This window comes from Onthophagus taurus, chromosome 2, assembly GCF_036711975.1.
Source record: "Onthophagus taurus isolate NC chromosome 2, IU_Otau_3.0, whole genome shotgun sequence".
NCBI lineage: Eukaryota > Metazoa > Arthropoda > Insecta > Coleoptera > Scarabaeidae > Onthophagus > Onthophagus taurus.
In genome coordinates, this window is record NC_091967.1 from 4,664,457 (window position 1) to 4,681,285 (window position 16,829).

The window sequence follows — 16,829 nt, forward strand, 5'->3', positions numbered from 1 at the left end:
AACCGGCAACAAGAACCGGCCGAAGAAACAGCAGATATTATAGCAGCAGTGACGATTCTTCGTCGTATGATGACTCTTATGATTCTTACGACTCCTTCAGCGATGAAGAACCAAGGAGACGTGGAGGATGTGGCGGTGGTGGTGGTAGAAGAAGTGGATGCTGTTGCTAACATAATATGAATATGACTCACTTTAAAGGTTATTTTATGAAGATTACGAATATAATAAAATTAAAGTTGACATTGACAACTGAAAGTTTTTTTCACGGCTAAACCCCACTGTTTCTAGTTCTAGGTCTAATGTTCTAGTTTTAATTGTTATTTAACCCTAAATTCTTGTACATTTTAATTGATCTAAAAATATTTTTTTTTGATTTAATTCACTTACCTTGCTTATAATTTCATCCATTTACCCATTTTGAATTAAATACAACCTTTAAATCCAATTAATTATGTGTTTTTCATTAAAAAAGCTTAAATTCAACGTCAATTTTGACAAGCAACTGCAATATTTGGATCTTAATCACCATGGTAACCGAGTCAAGTTGGATAACCTTAAAATAATAAAATTTTATTCCGACTTTTTTATCAATTCTAACCTAATTTTTATTAATTTTAAAACAATTCGTTACGATTATTTCGCATTCATAACAAATTCGTTAATTGTAGTTAATTTAAATCGATTCTAATTAAGAGAAATAAATTAAAAATATCTTTTTTTGATTTAATCCACTTACCTTGTTTATAATACCCTAGATAAACCAATTTTGAGTTAAATACAGCCTTTTAAAACCATTAAATAAGACTTTTTCCTTAAAAGAACTTAAATTCAATTTTGACAAGTACCTGCAATATTTGGATCTTAATCACCATGGTAACCGAGTCAAGTTGGATAACCTAACAATAATAAAATTATAACCGTTAATATTTCGCTTTATATTTTAAATATTTTTTAATTTTATTTTATATTTTTGTATATTGCTTCTTAAGTGAAATACACTATAAATATAAATATAAAAATGTTAATTCTTCCAATGACGTCACAGCAAGGCCTTTGCGGGGGGATACGTTCATAACAACAGCGTTCATATGGAGTTGGATAACCTTATACAGTATATTTAATCAACGGACCTTGTGCGAAAACAAAAATAAGTGACACGCCAGTTTCATTTTTAAAGTGTATTGCACAGTGCGCAATATATCGAGTGAACTTTCCGAAGCATGCAAAGTAGTCACTAAACTTTTAGTGCAAAAAGAAGATTAAAGAAATACAGAAAAAGAAACGACGAAAAGGTCGTGCATGGGTTAAACCATGGATTAGTCGTCGATCTACTTTGGGTGCTTCTGCTAAACTTTTACGAGAACTCGCAACAGAAGATTCTGCAAGCTATAAAAATCCCAAGAAGAAATATTTGAATTAATTGAATTGCATGAAGAAAATTCAGTTCTTTGGAATACCAAATCTCAGGAACATAGAAATCGGGAAGCGATGGATGCAATTTTAAGAAGTATTGGAGAGAAATTTAAAAGGGATTTGTACCATTGGTAATATCTAGTTTTATAACAACATAATTTGGTCTTCTGACAGTAAAATTAAGTCTTCTGCTAACAGTATTTGGTTTTTTGGTAGTAGTGTCTAATCTCTGTTTTGTAACACTCACTCTTCTGCCAGCAATATCTAGTCTCTTAGAGCAATTAAGGCGTTTAAGTTTATATTTTGTAACATCTCGTCGAATTTTCCTAGAGTAATTTTTACTTAAAACTGACCAATAGCAACACTTCATTTTGGCGCGTCAATTTAAAAATTCTCCTCCGAATTAAAAAATAGAGTATAATAAATAAAATAAATCATCAAAAACTTATTTTGCATACTGAATAGATTTATTAAGTAGCGAACATTTAAACATGTTTGAAATATAAATTAATTATAGATAATTATAATTATAGAGACTGTGTTAGAGAAAAAGATGCATTTAAAGAAACTGCAACACCACCAGTTTTTCCAGCATACGTAGCTTGAAAACGAAGTCCATACTCAAGAGATTTAGCCTGTATAAGTTCATAACTTGCAGGAAAATGCGTTACTAAATAATCCCAAGATTCCTTCTTTAAAACTAAAATTTCCACAGTCGTAATTGCCTTATACGAATGTTGATAAGGTATTTTTTGCAATCCCTGATTTTCCCCAAACGACATGTTTGCACTTAAAAAGTAACATTGGATTTCTTCATCACCGGATACCATGTAAGCAGCAACTTCTCCTTTATGAATGAAGTAAATTGCACTATCAACATCACCGCTTTCGACAATATAATTTCCCGGTAAATAGATGCATCGTTTCAAATGGATAACTAATTGCCGAAGGAAATCTATGTGGGTGTTTTCAAACAAATAGTGAGATTCGATATGTTGCATATAAAGCGATTTCATGATATCTTGTTTTAAGTACGAAGGGGCGTCGTATAAAGCTTTAGGCACCCATTCTCCTCTTTGCATATTCCACAATTGTAGGAGATATTCCCACACTAATTTAAAAATTGGTGGGGATAAATCACGACCCTAATAAAGAAAGTGTATCAAGATAAGTTTGTAAAAAATGAAATTAAAAACCTTTAGGTACTGTTTGAGAATATCAATTTCGTGTTGATACTTCATCATGATGCTTCGTTCTATCATAATTAATGTGGCAAAACCGCTTATGATGGTTGCAATGATGTATTGAATTAAATATGATACTATTAAAATAATTATTAATTGATTGGTGTTGTGTGGGCAAACTAATCTTAACCCGGTGGAAGAAAACATGCTTATAACTAAGGCGTAAGTTACGATTATGGCTGTTCTAATCGATTTTGTATCGATAAAGTAAGTTGGACGTCCGACTATGTTATAAACGTATCGGCAAACTCCATCGTCACAACCAAATATTAACCTGCAATAAAATATATAATGAATCAATAAAAAAATAAGAAAAAAATTTTAATTACCAAACATTTGCAGTTAATTGAATATAAAATAGTGTCTTGTACAATAAATAAGTCCAACGTAGATGTTTACTAACAGTTAATTTTGCGTTACACTGGTTGTAATAGTCTACTAAATAATAATATCTTATTATTCTATTTATGCCAAATAGTTTCGAACCGCTTGTCATAAATAATGATCCAATTTGTTCGAATGGAAAACAAATCAACAAGTCGAAGGTAAAATATGATTTTAAATACTTAATGGCGATATTCTTCCCGATTTTTTCTAAAACCCCCGAATAAGGATCTTGATAATACATACTGAACCCAATAAGCAGATTAATTGCAAATATAACATCGGAAAGAGAAAATAACAGCATTAGCACAAGGGGTGTTGGTGTTTTTATATTAATACACAAATTTAATAACGAAGCTGTGCTGGTAATAAAAGATATATGAACGCAAACTATGTATTTCCAATATTTATATTTCATTCCCGTGACTGGCAGTATTCTATTAAATCTTTCCAAGTATTTGTGGTACCTCAACAAATGACCTTTAATGCTTCTTAAATATTTTTTGTGAAATATTTCTGGTGGAACCGTGCACATAAGTGAGATGTTGTATTCTTGTCTAGTTGATAAAATAACGTTAAGAATTTCTTCTGCAGATTCATTCTTCCAATACTGCAACAATCTATGAAACTCTTTACTCTTAATAGCTAAAAGAGTTATATTTGTTATTGCTTTAGCTGATATCATTTGTCTTTCGCCATTAGTTGCAGAAAAACAACCAAATACACCCCCTTTTTCCAACAAACACACTGGGCAACTTGCAACGGAAATTTCAACCAACCCGGTATATACAACGTATATATAAGCTTGAACATCGTTGCATCGAATTACATCAGCCCCTGCTTTATAATGTACTTCTTGTACTCGTTGTGCAACCGCCAATAAAAACGGTTCGGAAGAATTTAACATTAATCTCGTCACTCTTAACGTCGATTCATATAAGAAACATATAAATTGAGATCTTAGAAACGGATTAAACTTTGAGCAGATTTTTGCAATGTTTGATCCTTGAGTTAGTTTCCAAACCATTTCGTTATGCGCTACAGTTTCTTTTATTAAATGATCGCGAAGTCGGACATCTTTTGCAAATTTTAAAAATTGTTTCATACGAGCTTGATAATTTGCTAAATTAATTCCACCTCCAGTCTAAAACAAATCATTCAAATCAAATTTATAAGTTTTAACCTTACAATAAACACGCGTGGACTTTCAGTCCTAGAATTTAGAAACATTCGGGATGTGAGGGACAGTTCTAGGACTAGTATTAGTTCTAGTGATAACTCTAGTTTTAGTTGTTATTCAGCGTTAGGTTGTTGCCTAACGTTGCATTAAAAGGAATGTTGACCACTATTTGAGTAATACAATTAGTCCTGAACAACACCAAACTACAGTGGTAAAAGTTTAAACTGCTAATGGCTTAATATATGTAGCAGTAACGTACATGCCACTGAGATATAATCTCAAAGGAGAAATTCTACTACATCTTGACAACAAATTTATACTTGGAGGAGATTTTAATGCAAAACATATGTCTTGGGTTCTCGCTTGACAAATACAAAAAGAAGAGAACTGAACCATGCAATAGAAAAATATATCGCTTGACTTCGTAAACATAGAAGAAGAGTTAGGGCTGGACTCAGATCACTTAAAGTAATTATTACTCTAAATAACAAAGAACATTTTACATTAGATAGTAAAATTCATCTTAATGCTCTTATGAAAACAAGCGAAGACATTGACAATGAAGTCGAAAAGTTCTTAAAAGATATACAAAACGCAGCCTGGGCCTCAACACCAATTTTGACACCAAAACCTACATCTAATATTTATCCTAAATTTATTAGAGACAAAATTGCAGAAAAACGGAAAGCAAGAAAGAAATGGCAAACCAATAGAATTTCTAGTGATAAAACTAAATTAAATAAAATAACAGCCGAATTAAGAGCATTAACAGATAGCCACAAACAAAATAATATCCAAAATTACTTAAAAGATCTTACTGACGATGCCAGTACTAATTATTCTCTGTGGAAGACAACAAGAAAGCTTAAAGTTCCAAAAACACATACACCTAATTCGAAATAATAATGGAAATTGGGCTAAGGCAATCAAGAAACAGTGCTAAACATGCTAAATAGTGTCCCTAGCGTAATTCAAAGTGATCAGCAGAGTAATATACCATGTGTAAGAATGAAAGAACTGTATTATGAAATACAAAAACTAATTATTGGATAAACATTGAAACATCTACCAAAACGGGCGATTACAAAACTATTACACATAATTAATGCTGCTTTTAAACAGAAATACTTCCCAAGCGTATGGAAAGTTGCTGAAATAATAATGATACCAAAACCTGGTAAACCTCCCTCTGATGTAACATCATATAGGCCAATATCATTATTACCCTTACTATCAAAACTGTTTGAAGAATTACTATTAAAAAGACTAAAACCTGTCATAGAAGAAAAAGCCGTAATTCCAACACATCAATTTGGGTTTCGGAATAAACATGCATCAATAGACCAAGTGCATATAATAACGAATACTATCGAAATAGCAATGGAAGAAAATAAAGATTGCTCCGCCGTATTTCTGGATGTTGCACAAGCTTTCGACAAAGTCTGGTTAGGTGGTTTAAATTACAAACTAGACCAAATATTACCATCATCTATTAAAATCGTATCTTTCTGATCGATACTTTAAACACTTATTCACCACTACATGAAATACGAGCCGGAGTTCCTCAAGGAATTGTGCTTGGCCCAACACTGTACTTACTCTACACATTCGACCTCTTCTACTCAGGTACCAGAAACTCAGAAACACAGCGATCTTGGCTGTTGCAGAAAATGAAATAGTTGCAGCAAATAACTTTAAATTCAATAGAAAACTTGACCAAACGATGGCTAATAAAACTAAATACAAATAAATCGGCATATATAAACTTTACTTATAATAAAGTAAGCTATGTGCCAGTACACATAAATGGCAATGCAATCCGTATGACGCTGGATGCCAAACTCAAATGGAAAGCTCACGTCAAAAAAAAAAGTGAGGAACTTGATATCAAATTTAGACACCTGTATTGGCTTATTGGCAGAAAATTAACGCTATCACTAAGAAACAAGTTGCTAATAAAGAAGCAAGTATTAAAACCAAAATGGACATACGGAATCCAACTGTGGGGTTGACAAGATAAATGCAAGTCTGATTCAAAGATTCCAGAACAAAGTACTAAGGTGCATACTGAAGCACCCTAGTATTTAAGAAACACCGACCTCCATCGCGACTTGAAAGCAGCATCGGTGTCATCAGAAATTGCATCATTCGCATCTAAACAGGTAAAGCAGATTGGAAAAAGCTGCAAAACATTATCTAGTTTAATTTGGTGTTAAAAATAAGTAACTAATTACTATGTATTTACTAGGTGTTATACAATTGTGCTATGCATAACTTAGAAAAAAAATTGAAAATATTGAACTAAAAGTAGAACTAACACTAGAACTAGAAACATTCGGGTTTAACATGTCACTGTGTAAGCACGTGTAGAGTATGTCCCAAATTCGTTGTCCTCGTAGGCTATCTCTGAAACTAAAAGAGATAGAAAAAATGTTGCTTGCTTATCATGATCTCGTTTTTCAACAAATTGCTAATGCCGAAAACTCCAAACACTTATCGTCTTTTGTTTTTATCCTATCGGAAAAAACTGAAAAAGTTGAGTTAGGTTAATTTTGTTTACAAATGTTAATCAACTCCGACAAGAGTATTAAATATTGGGTAATGTTATGATAGGTCAGTTTTGTTTTGAACCCCAATTATAGCGTGAAGAAACCGTAATTAAAGCGTGAAGGAATGTTGTATGTATGTATGTATGTTACGGGGAGTGCGTATACTATACGCGGCACCTAGGCCCCAACGGGCCCCTTGTACATCCTCCTCTAAGAGGTCTGAGATGATAAACGCGAGCTTAACTCGATTTCTGGCTGATTCCGCTTCCTGACCGACCCCCCTCACCGGGCGTGATACGGCACAGGCCCAGTGCGGGTTCGCCCCTGTCAGGTGCCGCTCAATGATGCCACTCACTCGCTGGCCCCTCCGTACCAAGGTGGAGCAAAGCTGCTCATCAACCCTTGGCCCGGGTACGCTCTCACGAGGTGTGGCTTCAAGAACGCTAACGCGCATTCAGCCATGTGTTCAAACCCCTTACACACATGGGTGATAACGACAACCAGAGGTGTACGACTGGTTGCCGGGACCGACGGCTTAACGTCCCCTCCGAAGGACGGGTGGGCGGCTTGGTGAATATGTTTAAACCGGGGCTCGAACCCGGAACGTCTGCGTGTCAACCCGAGAGTTTAACCGCTGAGCCACCGCCCAGCCTTGAAGGAATGTTAAGACCGGTAGTTTTCTTTTGACACCCCATTAAAGCGTGAAGGAATGTTAAGACAGGTAGTTTTCTTTTGAAACGCCAATTATAGCGTGAAGGAAGGTCGGTTTTCTTTTGTACCCCAATTATAGCGTGAAGAAACCGTAATTAAAGCGTGAAGAAATGTTAAGACCGGTAGTTTTCTTTTGACACCCCATTAAACCGTGAAGAAATGTTAAGACCGGTAGTTTTCTTTTGACACCCCATTAAAGCGTGAAGGAATGTTAAGACAGGTAGTTTTCTTTTGAAACGCCAATTATAGCGTGAAGGAATGTTAAGACCGGTAGTTTTCTTTTGACACCCCATTAAAGCGTGAAGAAATGTTAAGACCGGTAGCTTTCTTTTGACACCCCATTAAAGCGTGAAGAAATGTTAAGACAGGTAGTTTTCTTTTGAAACTCCAATTATAGCGTGAAGAAATGTCGGTTTTCTTTTGTACCCCAATTATAGCGTGAAGAAACCGTAATTAAAGCGTGAAGAAATGTTAAGACCGGTAGTTTTCTTTTGACACCCCATTAAAGCGTGAAGAAATGTTAAGACCGGTAGTTTTCTTTTGACACCCCATTAAAGCGTGAAGGATTGTTAAGGCAGGTAGTTTTCTTTTGAAACTCGAATTATAGCGTGAAGAAACTCCAATTATAGCGTGAAGGAATGTCGGTTTTCTTTTGAACCCCTATAATACCATGACGGACTGTCGGTTTACTATTGTACCCCAATTATAGCGTGAAGAAACCGTAATTAAAGCGTGAAGAAATGTTAAGACCGGTAGTTTTCTTTTGAAACTCCAATTATAGCGTGAAGGAATGTCGGTTTTCTTTTGAACCCCAATTATAGCGTGAAGGAATGTCGATTTTCTTTTGAACCCTTATTATAGCGTGAAGAAACCGCAATTATAGCGTGAAGAAATGTTAGGATAGGTCAGTTTTGTTTTGAAATTCCAATTATAGCGTGAAGGAACGTCGGTTTTCTTTTGAACCCCTATAATACCGTGACGGACTGTCGGTTTTCTTTTGTACCCCAATTATAGCGTGAAGAAACCGCAATTATAGCGTGAAGGAATGTTAGGATAGGTCAGTTTTGTTTTGAAACTCCAATTATAGCGTGAAGGAAAGTCGGTTTTCTTTTGAACCCCAATTAAAGCGTGAAGACACTACAATTAAAGCGTGAAGGAATGTTAGAATAGGTCAGTTTTGTTTTCACCTGTCAATCACCGTGGAAAAAAATATTGGGTAAGGTTAGTTTTGTTTACGGCTTCCCCATACAACGTTTTAATTATAATATTCCATCTTTGGCAATAAGTGAGATATTCGCGTTTGTCGTTTTCGCAAATTTTTCACTTTTTGACGATGGCTGTTCGAAGTTTTTGGCATCAGCAATTTCTTGAAAAGCGAAATTTCTTTATATCTTCATTTTTTTAGTTTCGAAGATAGCCTACGTGGACAACGAATTTGGGACACCCTGTACTGGAAGGTAAAGTATACTTACGGTACAACTTGTGAATCCGCTTATAACGATCCATCTTACCATAGAAAGTATCCACATCAAAATAATAAAAGTTGTTAACTCATTTCCACTTCCAATTCCGAAAATACCAGTTAAAGTTCCTGCGTAAATACATACTACGTAATATAAAGTTTGAATAAATACGGTGTTTGTTGAAAGTATTTCTGGGAGTGAAGAAGTAGTAATCCAAGTTCTTCCACTACAGTTAATATAAAATTCGGTTTCGGTAACATCAACAAACGAACACGTAAGAATCATCAAAATATTAGTTATTGCTAATAAAAATCCAATAAGAAACACCGTATATTTCGCTTTGATTAGTAAAGATCCCCACCACCAAGTAACCAAGCTTTCTAAGTAAGTCATCGACTTATAAAACCGATATATTTGTAGAGATCTCAAACAAATTCTCAACAGGGCTTTAGTTTGCATGATATTTCCAGATCCAAACACATAAGCTGATCTTAATAAAAACTGTGGTAAAGTTTGGATGATATCTATAGGGAACGAACATCCAATATAATGCTTTGCGGTATAAAGTGGGTGTGTTATCAAGATTCCATCATTATTATAGTATTGACAATGCAACCGAACATAAACATCTACAGCTGCCACGAAGCAAAAACTTCCCACCAAACCACTCACCACGGCCAATTTCGTCGAAAGCAAATTCGCCGTTAACAAACCCAAAGTTATGTCAACTAAGATTGTTGTTATTCTAAATGCTTCCCAAGTAATAAAAAATTTTCCTTTGGGGTCAATTGTGCGACGGAGAAGAACGTAACGTAACCATGACCAATGTTCTAAAATTAATTAATAAATTGTAATGGTAAAATTGATTTAATTTTGAATGTGCTCAATTTTCTTAAGACAGTAAAATGTAAGTGGCGATGGTGGTGTAATGGTCAGCATAGTTGCCTTCCAAGCAGTTGATCCGGGTTCGATTCCCGGCCATCGCACTTTTTTTTATATACAGGCTGTCCCACCTAAGTTGCCTCGGTCCATAGCCAAAAAATGTTTCAAATAAAAGTTGAATCGAATCATATTGTACACATTTTAAAATTAGTTTCAGTAATGGTGGACTTCCGCTTCTACCGGAAATGGATATCAACTTTGTTATTTTAAATGGAACAACCTGTATAATATTGCAATTTTGGATTCTAAATGGTATCGTTTTTTAATTATGATGATTTTTGAAAAAAAATTACATTTGCAGCGTCTTATAAATTAAGTAATATTGCCGAAACTGTGAAAGCTAGAAAGATTTGGTTTTTTGTTTTGGATTAACAATAAAAGAGCACACGTTTGCTAATAAAAAATTATGAATTTATATTATAGAGTGTTATATACGTAGTTAAGAAGGGATCTGTAATTTTCGAACTTTTTAATCATGGATAACTAAATTTTTTTAAATGGAATAATATACCAGTTTTTGCATAACTGGATGTAAAATTTAATTTCCTTTCAGTTTTATACAGGTGTCATGGTGTCTATCTTCAAAGGTTTTGGAGATATTTCCGATTTTTCAGTTTTTAACGATAGATACTTATTTCGCAGCGCCGGCCACCTTCCCCTCGCATTTTATCAGACTTGGGACTAGTAGAAATGTAATGGCATGCTTAAAAAATGGCCAACAAAACACAAATAAAAAACAAAACTTTTTTTTAGTGTCGTCAAAGAAATTGAATTTACAGTTTCCTGTAAATTACGATACTATAACTAAAAATTATTCTACTAAAAATTTATATAAAATTTACTTTATTTTTTAATATGTAACATTCTAACATGTTAAACTTAGGATTTTTAATTTGACACTTCAGAAAATTTTTGATTACAAACAAATGTTGCTCCTAGATTTACAAAGTACCGCGGTTTGACGACATTTTGGCTCGAATGTCAAGCGGGAAATTTAAAACTACAAACCAAAACATAACGCCAAATTTCTTTTCTTTCTTTCTCGTGGTACTCTGAAGAGTCGAAAGTCCTTTTTACGGCCATTTTTGCAACTCCAAAGGCAACAAGACTGCAATATTTTTGTAAATAAGTGGTGAGATGCAGTGACAAGCTGTCAAACCGCCATTTTGGCTCGAAAACGGGCTTCATGAACCGCGGTACTTTGTAAATCTAGGGACTTTAAAAAAATATATATATAAGCGCCATCTATCAATAATTTATTAAGTTATTTAATAATAATATTAAATATTAATAAAAAATGTAAAATAATGAAATCTATTCCAACTTTTGTGTAAAACAAATATAAATTAAATAGTTCAACAAATGTATTTGTTTCAAATATCAGAAATATGTTTTTTTTAATTTTTAGTTATAATTTACAGGAAACTGTAAATTTAATTTCTTTGACAACACTAAAAAAAAGTTTATTTTTGCAAGTTTTTACTTTGCATAAGATATCGCTATGCTGCATATTTCTATTGAACTAAAATTAGAACTAAGTTTCGGAAACTTTCTAATTCTAGGTCTAGTGTTAGTTGTAGTTTTACACTATTATTAGAACTAACACAAGACCTAGAACTAGAATCATTCGGGTTTAGCCGTCTTGAGAGACGTGCGGCTAAACCCGAATGTTTCTAGTTCTTGATCTAGCGTTAGTTCTAGTTTTACACTAGAACTAACACTAGATTAAAGACCTAAAACTAGAATTATTATAACTACCCTATGTGAAGGAAGGAAAATTTTTACTCTTCGTAAAATTTAAGAAGGGTACATAAATTTATTTAAATGGAACACCCCTGTATATTTTATCATATTATGAATACAAATAAATTTGTTTATACAACAGTATATGTTACTATTTCGCAGCGTTCATAGTTTTTGAGATATTCAATTGTTCTTGCAAAATATGCCCATTACAGGTATTTTTAAAAACGATGTAAAAACGACATTTTTTCCAATTTTGCCTTGAAACTATGTCAGACAATAGTCAAAGCCAGTAGGTAGACGATAGTATTCACAGATATTAGATACACTATACAGATTGTTTATAAAGCTTAGTTACTTTTGATGTTTTTCAAATGGTTTTTTCTTAAGTTTTTTAAATGGAACACCTGTATATTGTGTGCTAGTTGAATTACTCATCAAGTTCTCTTCTTTAATAGTTTCTTTAAAATGTCATTAATGTACAGTAATACGAGATTATATAGGTCTATTTCTTATTGTTTTAGAATAAAGCTAAAATAAACTTTTTTTTAGTGTCGTCAAAAAAATTAAATTTACAGTTTCCTGTAAATTACGATGCTATAACTAAAAATTATTCTACTAGAAATGTATACAAAATTTACTTTATTTTCTAATATGTAACATTCTAACATGTTAAACTTTTCGTAATTCATCTTAAAAAACAGAATTTTTAATTTGACACTTCAGAAAATTTTTGAATACAAATATTGCTGTTTATTTGAATTAAAAAAATATATATGAGCGCCATCTATCAATAATTTATTAAATCGTTTAATAATAATATTAAATATTAATAAAAAATGTGAAATAATGCAATCTATTCCAACTTTTGTGTAAAACAAATATAAATTAAATACTTCAACAAATGTATTTGTTTCAAATATTAGAAATATGTTTTTTTTTTAATTTTTAGTTATAATTTACAGGAAACTGTAAATTTAATTTCTTTGACAACACTAAAAAAAAGTTTATTTTTGAAAGTTTTTACTTTGCATAAGATGTCGCTATGCTGCATATTTTTGTTGAACTAAAACTAGAACTAGCACAAGACCTAAAACAAGAATTATTATAACTCCCCTACGTGAAGGAAAGAAAATTTTCTTTGATGAGACATGGCTCAATGAAGGTCTAAGTTGATTACGAAAAGTTATTGTACCTCCAGAATATGTAAGCTATCTCGACTTAAATTAATTTGTAGTTTAAAATAACAAAAAAATATAACCTACTCATTTCAAGAAAAGCTTTAGTATACTCATCAATGATAAGCAATTTCCTTTTATAAACAGTATACGAAAAGGAATCAACTCCTCCTAAAGCTGGTATAACTGAAATCATCGGTGGCAATCTACATCCTTTTTTATACAAAGTATTTTGAAATTTTTCAATATGTTCAGTTAGCGACATTTGTAAAGGTTCGTTTGTTAAGGGGTGACTCTTAATAATATCTTGAAAAGTTTCATAGGGCAACTCCAGAATTTCAACGGCAGTGATTGTTTGGATCGTTACAAACGATTTAAGGCGATGTAATAATTCCAACGGTGCTAGCATATCTCCCCTTTTTAAGATAACAACACTTTTACGTTCTTTATCGCCGGGAAGATCTGAAGTCATTGAGCATTTACCACGTACAATTACGTACACGGTCATTGTTAATATCCCAGCGTTCATTAAATGCGTTCCGGGGGGTAAAACAGAAATTTTCATATGCGCCGCACAAAGCCTGTAATGTTAAGGTTGGATTAAAACGTTACAATAATTAGACTTGGTTTAATCTCACTTTACAACTTGTGGCTCAAACGATTGAAATAAAGGCACTAATTTGAGAGTATTCATAATTCTTTCGGTGTATGTATCTGCTTTAAGTTTTTCTGATAAACGAAGTATCCCGTGAGGGCCATACAAGTCGGAACCTTCGTTTAGTCGCCAATTAAAATTTAGAATCTTCATTAATCTTTTACGGAGATTCATGTCGATGCTTCGTTGCTTCATGATATGATCGACCATTTGGATTTCGTCTTGATGAGCGTAACCTTTTCGGACACTTAACACAACGCTGGCTGTTATATCAGCGATGCTTGTTGTGAATAAGAAATAAGCGAAGTATATCATGATTGTTCGATATATCACATCGGTTAAAAGGTAAGATATAACATCGGTGACTCCTAAAGATAAAAAGTTGTTAATAAAAGTGGTTGGGTTGGGTTGTTGTTTTCTTACCGACTCCTAAATATACAGAGGAAATATGATATATAGCGATGCTAAAACGTTGTTCGGAGGGTATTCTAAATTGGGAAAACCAACTATTCATTATACAAAGATTTTTGAAACACGCAATAGCGTAATATCCTGTAGAAAATAAATAAATCGTTATTAAATGAAGTAAAACGTATTTAATAATTTTAAGAAAAATGTTTCTTCGGAAAGGGCTTTTTAATTTCTCATCGATGAGCACGAATAGTTTATAAATTTTAATAACTCTTGGTAAAGTAGACAATAACACCAAATCCTTTAGCCCAACATATTTAACTAACAGTGGATATGGAAAGCTGGCCACCACATCGATGAGAAACGTAAATTGGACGATCCGATGAAGAAAAATTTCGCCACATTTCGAAATAATCTGCGATTGAAGATTAATGGCGGTCGTTAATTGGAGGTAAATGTCGAAATAATTCGTCATATCGAGAATGCTTAAATAAACCATGCTTTGAGGCGACACCTCAACATCAAAAAACGCCACTTTCGGAATTAAAATAAACTGCACGCAAATACAAATTAAAACAATCCAATCGCAGAAATGACGAAAACTAGATTGAGGCTCCATTATAAGTGGACATTGCGATGTTAAACAAATCGCTTGGATCTTCAATTCAACTTCTTCACTTAACACCATAAAATCCAAATAAGCCGAGTAAAACGTTTTATCTAATTGTTGCCAAAGACTATCTTGAATCTCCTCTTTTTTATTGATATGCAAAGCGTGTACAGCTCTCCATTGATGTTTAAATCGTTTCATTGAGACATCATTATCTTCTCTAATTCTTAAATATCTAGTTTTAGAATACAACTTTTTAGCGCTATCAGTTCTCGATAAAACAAGTTCGTGTATCATTTGCGCCGTCAAACGATGTTGTGCTAAAATCTTTACTAAAGCCGTAGTTTTTAATGTGTGAAATTCACAAAACGTGGCACATTTAACACTTGCTGTTCCAATGATTGGGCGAAAAATGTTAAATTCGCCCAATAAAGTCCCAGCGGATAAAGATAAATACGGCGATTCGTTATCTTCCGAGGAAAGAACTTGGACAACCCCTGAAACGATGTAAAACATTTTTGATTTTATCTCCCCGGCTTTATAAATATAATCCCCCGGTAACATAAATTCACTTCGCATCACCATTGCAATACTCTTTTTAAACGACATATCCGTTATTGTTAACAGATGAGAATGTCTTAAAGCATCCCAAAATATATCTAAAGCGACAGCTCTTTGAACGGTTACGGGTAACCAAAAAAACGCCAAAGGCATCTTTTTTTCACCCTTGCGTTTTTCCCAAAAAAACTCGTAATAATCAATCACTTTTCGTTGAATTTTTTGGTCCACGTTCCAATCTTTAAGAAGATCCATCGTTTTTTTAATGCGTGTTGTAAAATTAAATTGATAAATATGAAGATGGGAGAAAAGGGCTGTTAATTCGCCCAAAAAAATCATTAAATGCATCGAAAATCCAAGCAGCATCGAAAATATAATAAAAATCCATTCCAATTCTCTATCACTTAACACTCTCCCCATCCAATTATGCGCCACAATACTTGAGGTTATATGAAAACTAGTTATCCACCAATGCAACGAATTATTAACGTTAATTGTATCGGTTGGTACAGCATGGGTCCAATTTCTAAAACCGCAACGAAAACACGCAAACAAATACCAAACGCAAGATAACACGACGCTAATCACCAACACTCTTGTAAGATGTTGCATAATTACAACAGCTACGTGATTTATACCAACAGAATTTGTTTTCCTTTTAAAAAAAAGGTACACACTTATAATTCTTAACACCACTTTGATTCTATAAAAATCAACTGGTTTATATACATTCCAAGTATGTAAATGTAAAAGATAGTGAATTTCATAGTACGGCAATACAGAGATAATATTTAATAATAGGTGAAGTGGATGAATAGGTTCTTCGGTTCTGCTTCTTCGTTGTTTTGGCATATACCTAAAATTTGTAATTATTAATTTAAATTGAATGAAAAAGGTGTTGAATTAAAATAATTACCTATGTATTAAAAGACCGATGATGTTAACAAGAAAGAAAAATTCGAAAGCATAGTAAATGTAAGACCAAGTTTCCGTACTATATTGAAAGAAAAAATGGATTATGTTTATAATAACATTCAATAACGTTGTTAAAGCAATGAAATAAGCCCATGGTTCGTTAAAGGGAAGAAAAATTAATTTCGAAAATACATTTTGTGTCGCTAATTTATCTTCAACCATATTTAAAATTTTAAATTGGCATTTGTAAGATAATGACTTATAATGTTTATTTTATTAGAATCAGATGGCTAAGATTTTTTTATTTATTTATTTTAAAGGGAAAATTTCCTGGATACAAAAAAATATATTCTGTTACGTAAAATTTAAGAAGAGTACATAAATTTATTTAAATGGAACACCCTGTATATTTTATCATATTATGAATACAAATAAATTTGTTTATACAACAGTATATGTTACTATTTCGCAGCGTTCATAGTTTTTGAGATATTAAATTGTTCTTCCAAAATGTGCCCATTACAGGATCTTTTTAAAAATGATGTAAAAACGACATTTTTTCCGATTTTGCCTTGAAACTACGTCAGACAATAGTCAAAGCCAGTAGGTAGACGATATATTCACAAATATTAGATACACTATACAGATTGTTTATAAAGCTTAGTTACTTTTGATGTTTTTCAAATGGCTTTCTCTTAAGTTTTTTAAATGGAACATCCTGTATATTGTGTGCTAGTTGAATTGCTCATCAAGTTCCCTTCTTTAATAGTTTTCCTAATATTTAGAATTTAAAGAAACATGTATAATAAAATGTCATTATTGTACAGTAATATGGAGTTATATAGGTCTATTTCTTATTGTTTTAGAATAAAG

At 32.8% G+C, this 16,829-nt stretch overlaps 1 protein-coding gene and 1 non-coding gene across 2 annotated transcripts; one reads left to right on the forward strand and one right to left on the reverse strand.

The window, feature by feature from the left end:
- Positions 1-1,896: 1,896 nt before the first annotated feature.
- Positions 1,897-16,188, reverse strand: LOC111423625 (uncharacterized). The gene is made up of 8 exons (XM_023056900.2): positions 15,958-16,188; positions 13,886-15,897; positions 13,446-13,830; positions 12,895-13,388; positions 8,954-9,774; positions 2,987-4,185; positions 2,610-2,931; positions 1,897-2,558 (listed from the first exon to the last, which is right to left on the reverse strand). The coding sequence occupies exons 1-8, from the start codon at positions 16,176-16,178 to the stop codon at positions 1,941-1,943; spliced, it is 6,072 nt and encodes a 2,023-aa protein (XP_022912668.2). The 5' UTR covers positions 16,179-16,188; the 3' UTR covers positions 1,897-1,940.
- TRNAG-UCC (transfer RNA glycine (anticodon UCC)) lies at positions 9,859-9,930 on the forward strand. Its single transcript has one exon. It is a non-coding gene; the product is annotated as a tRNA-Gly (tRNA).
- Positions 16,189-16,829: the final 641 nt, after the last annotated feature.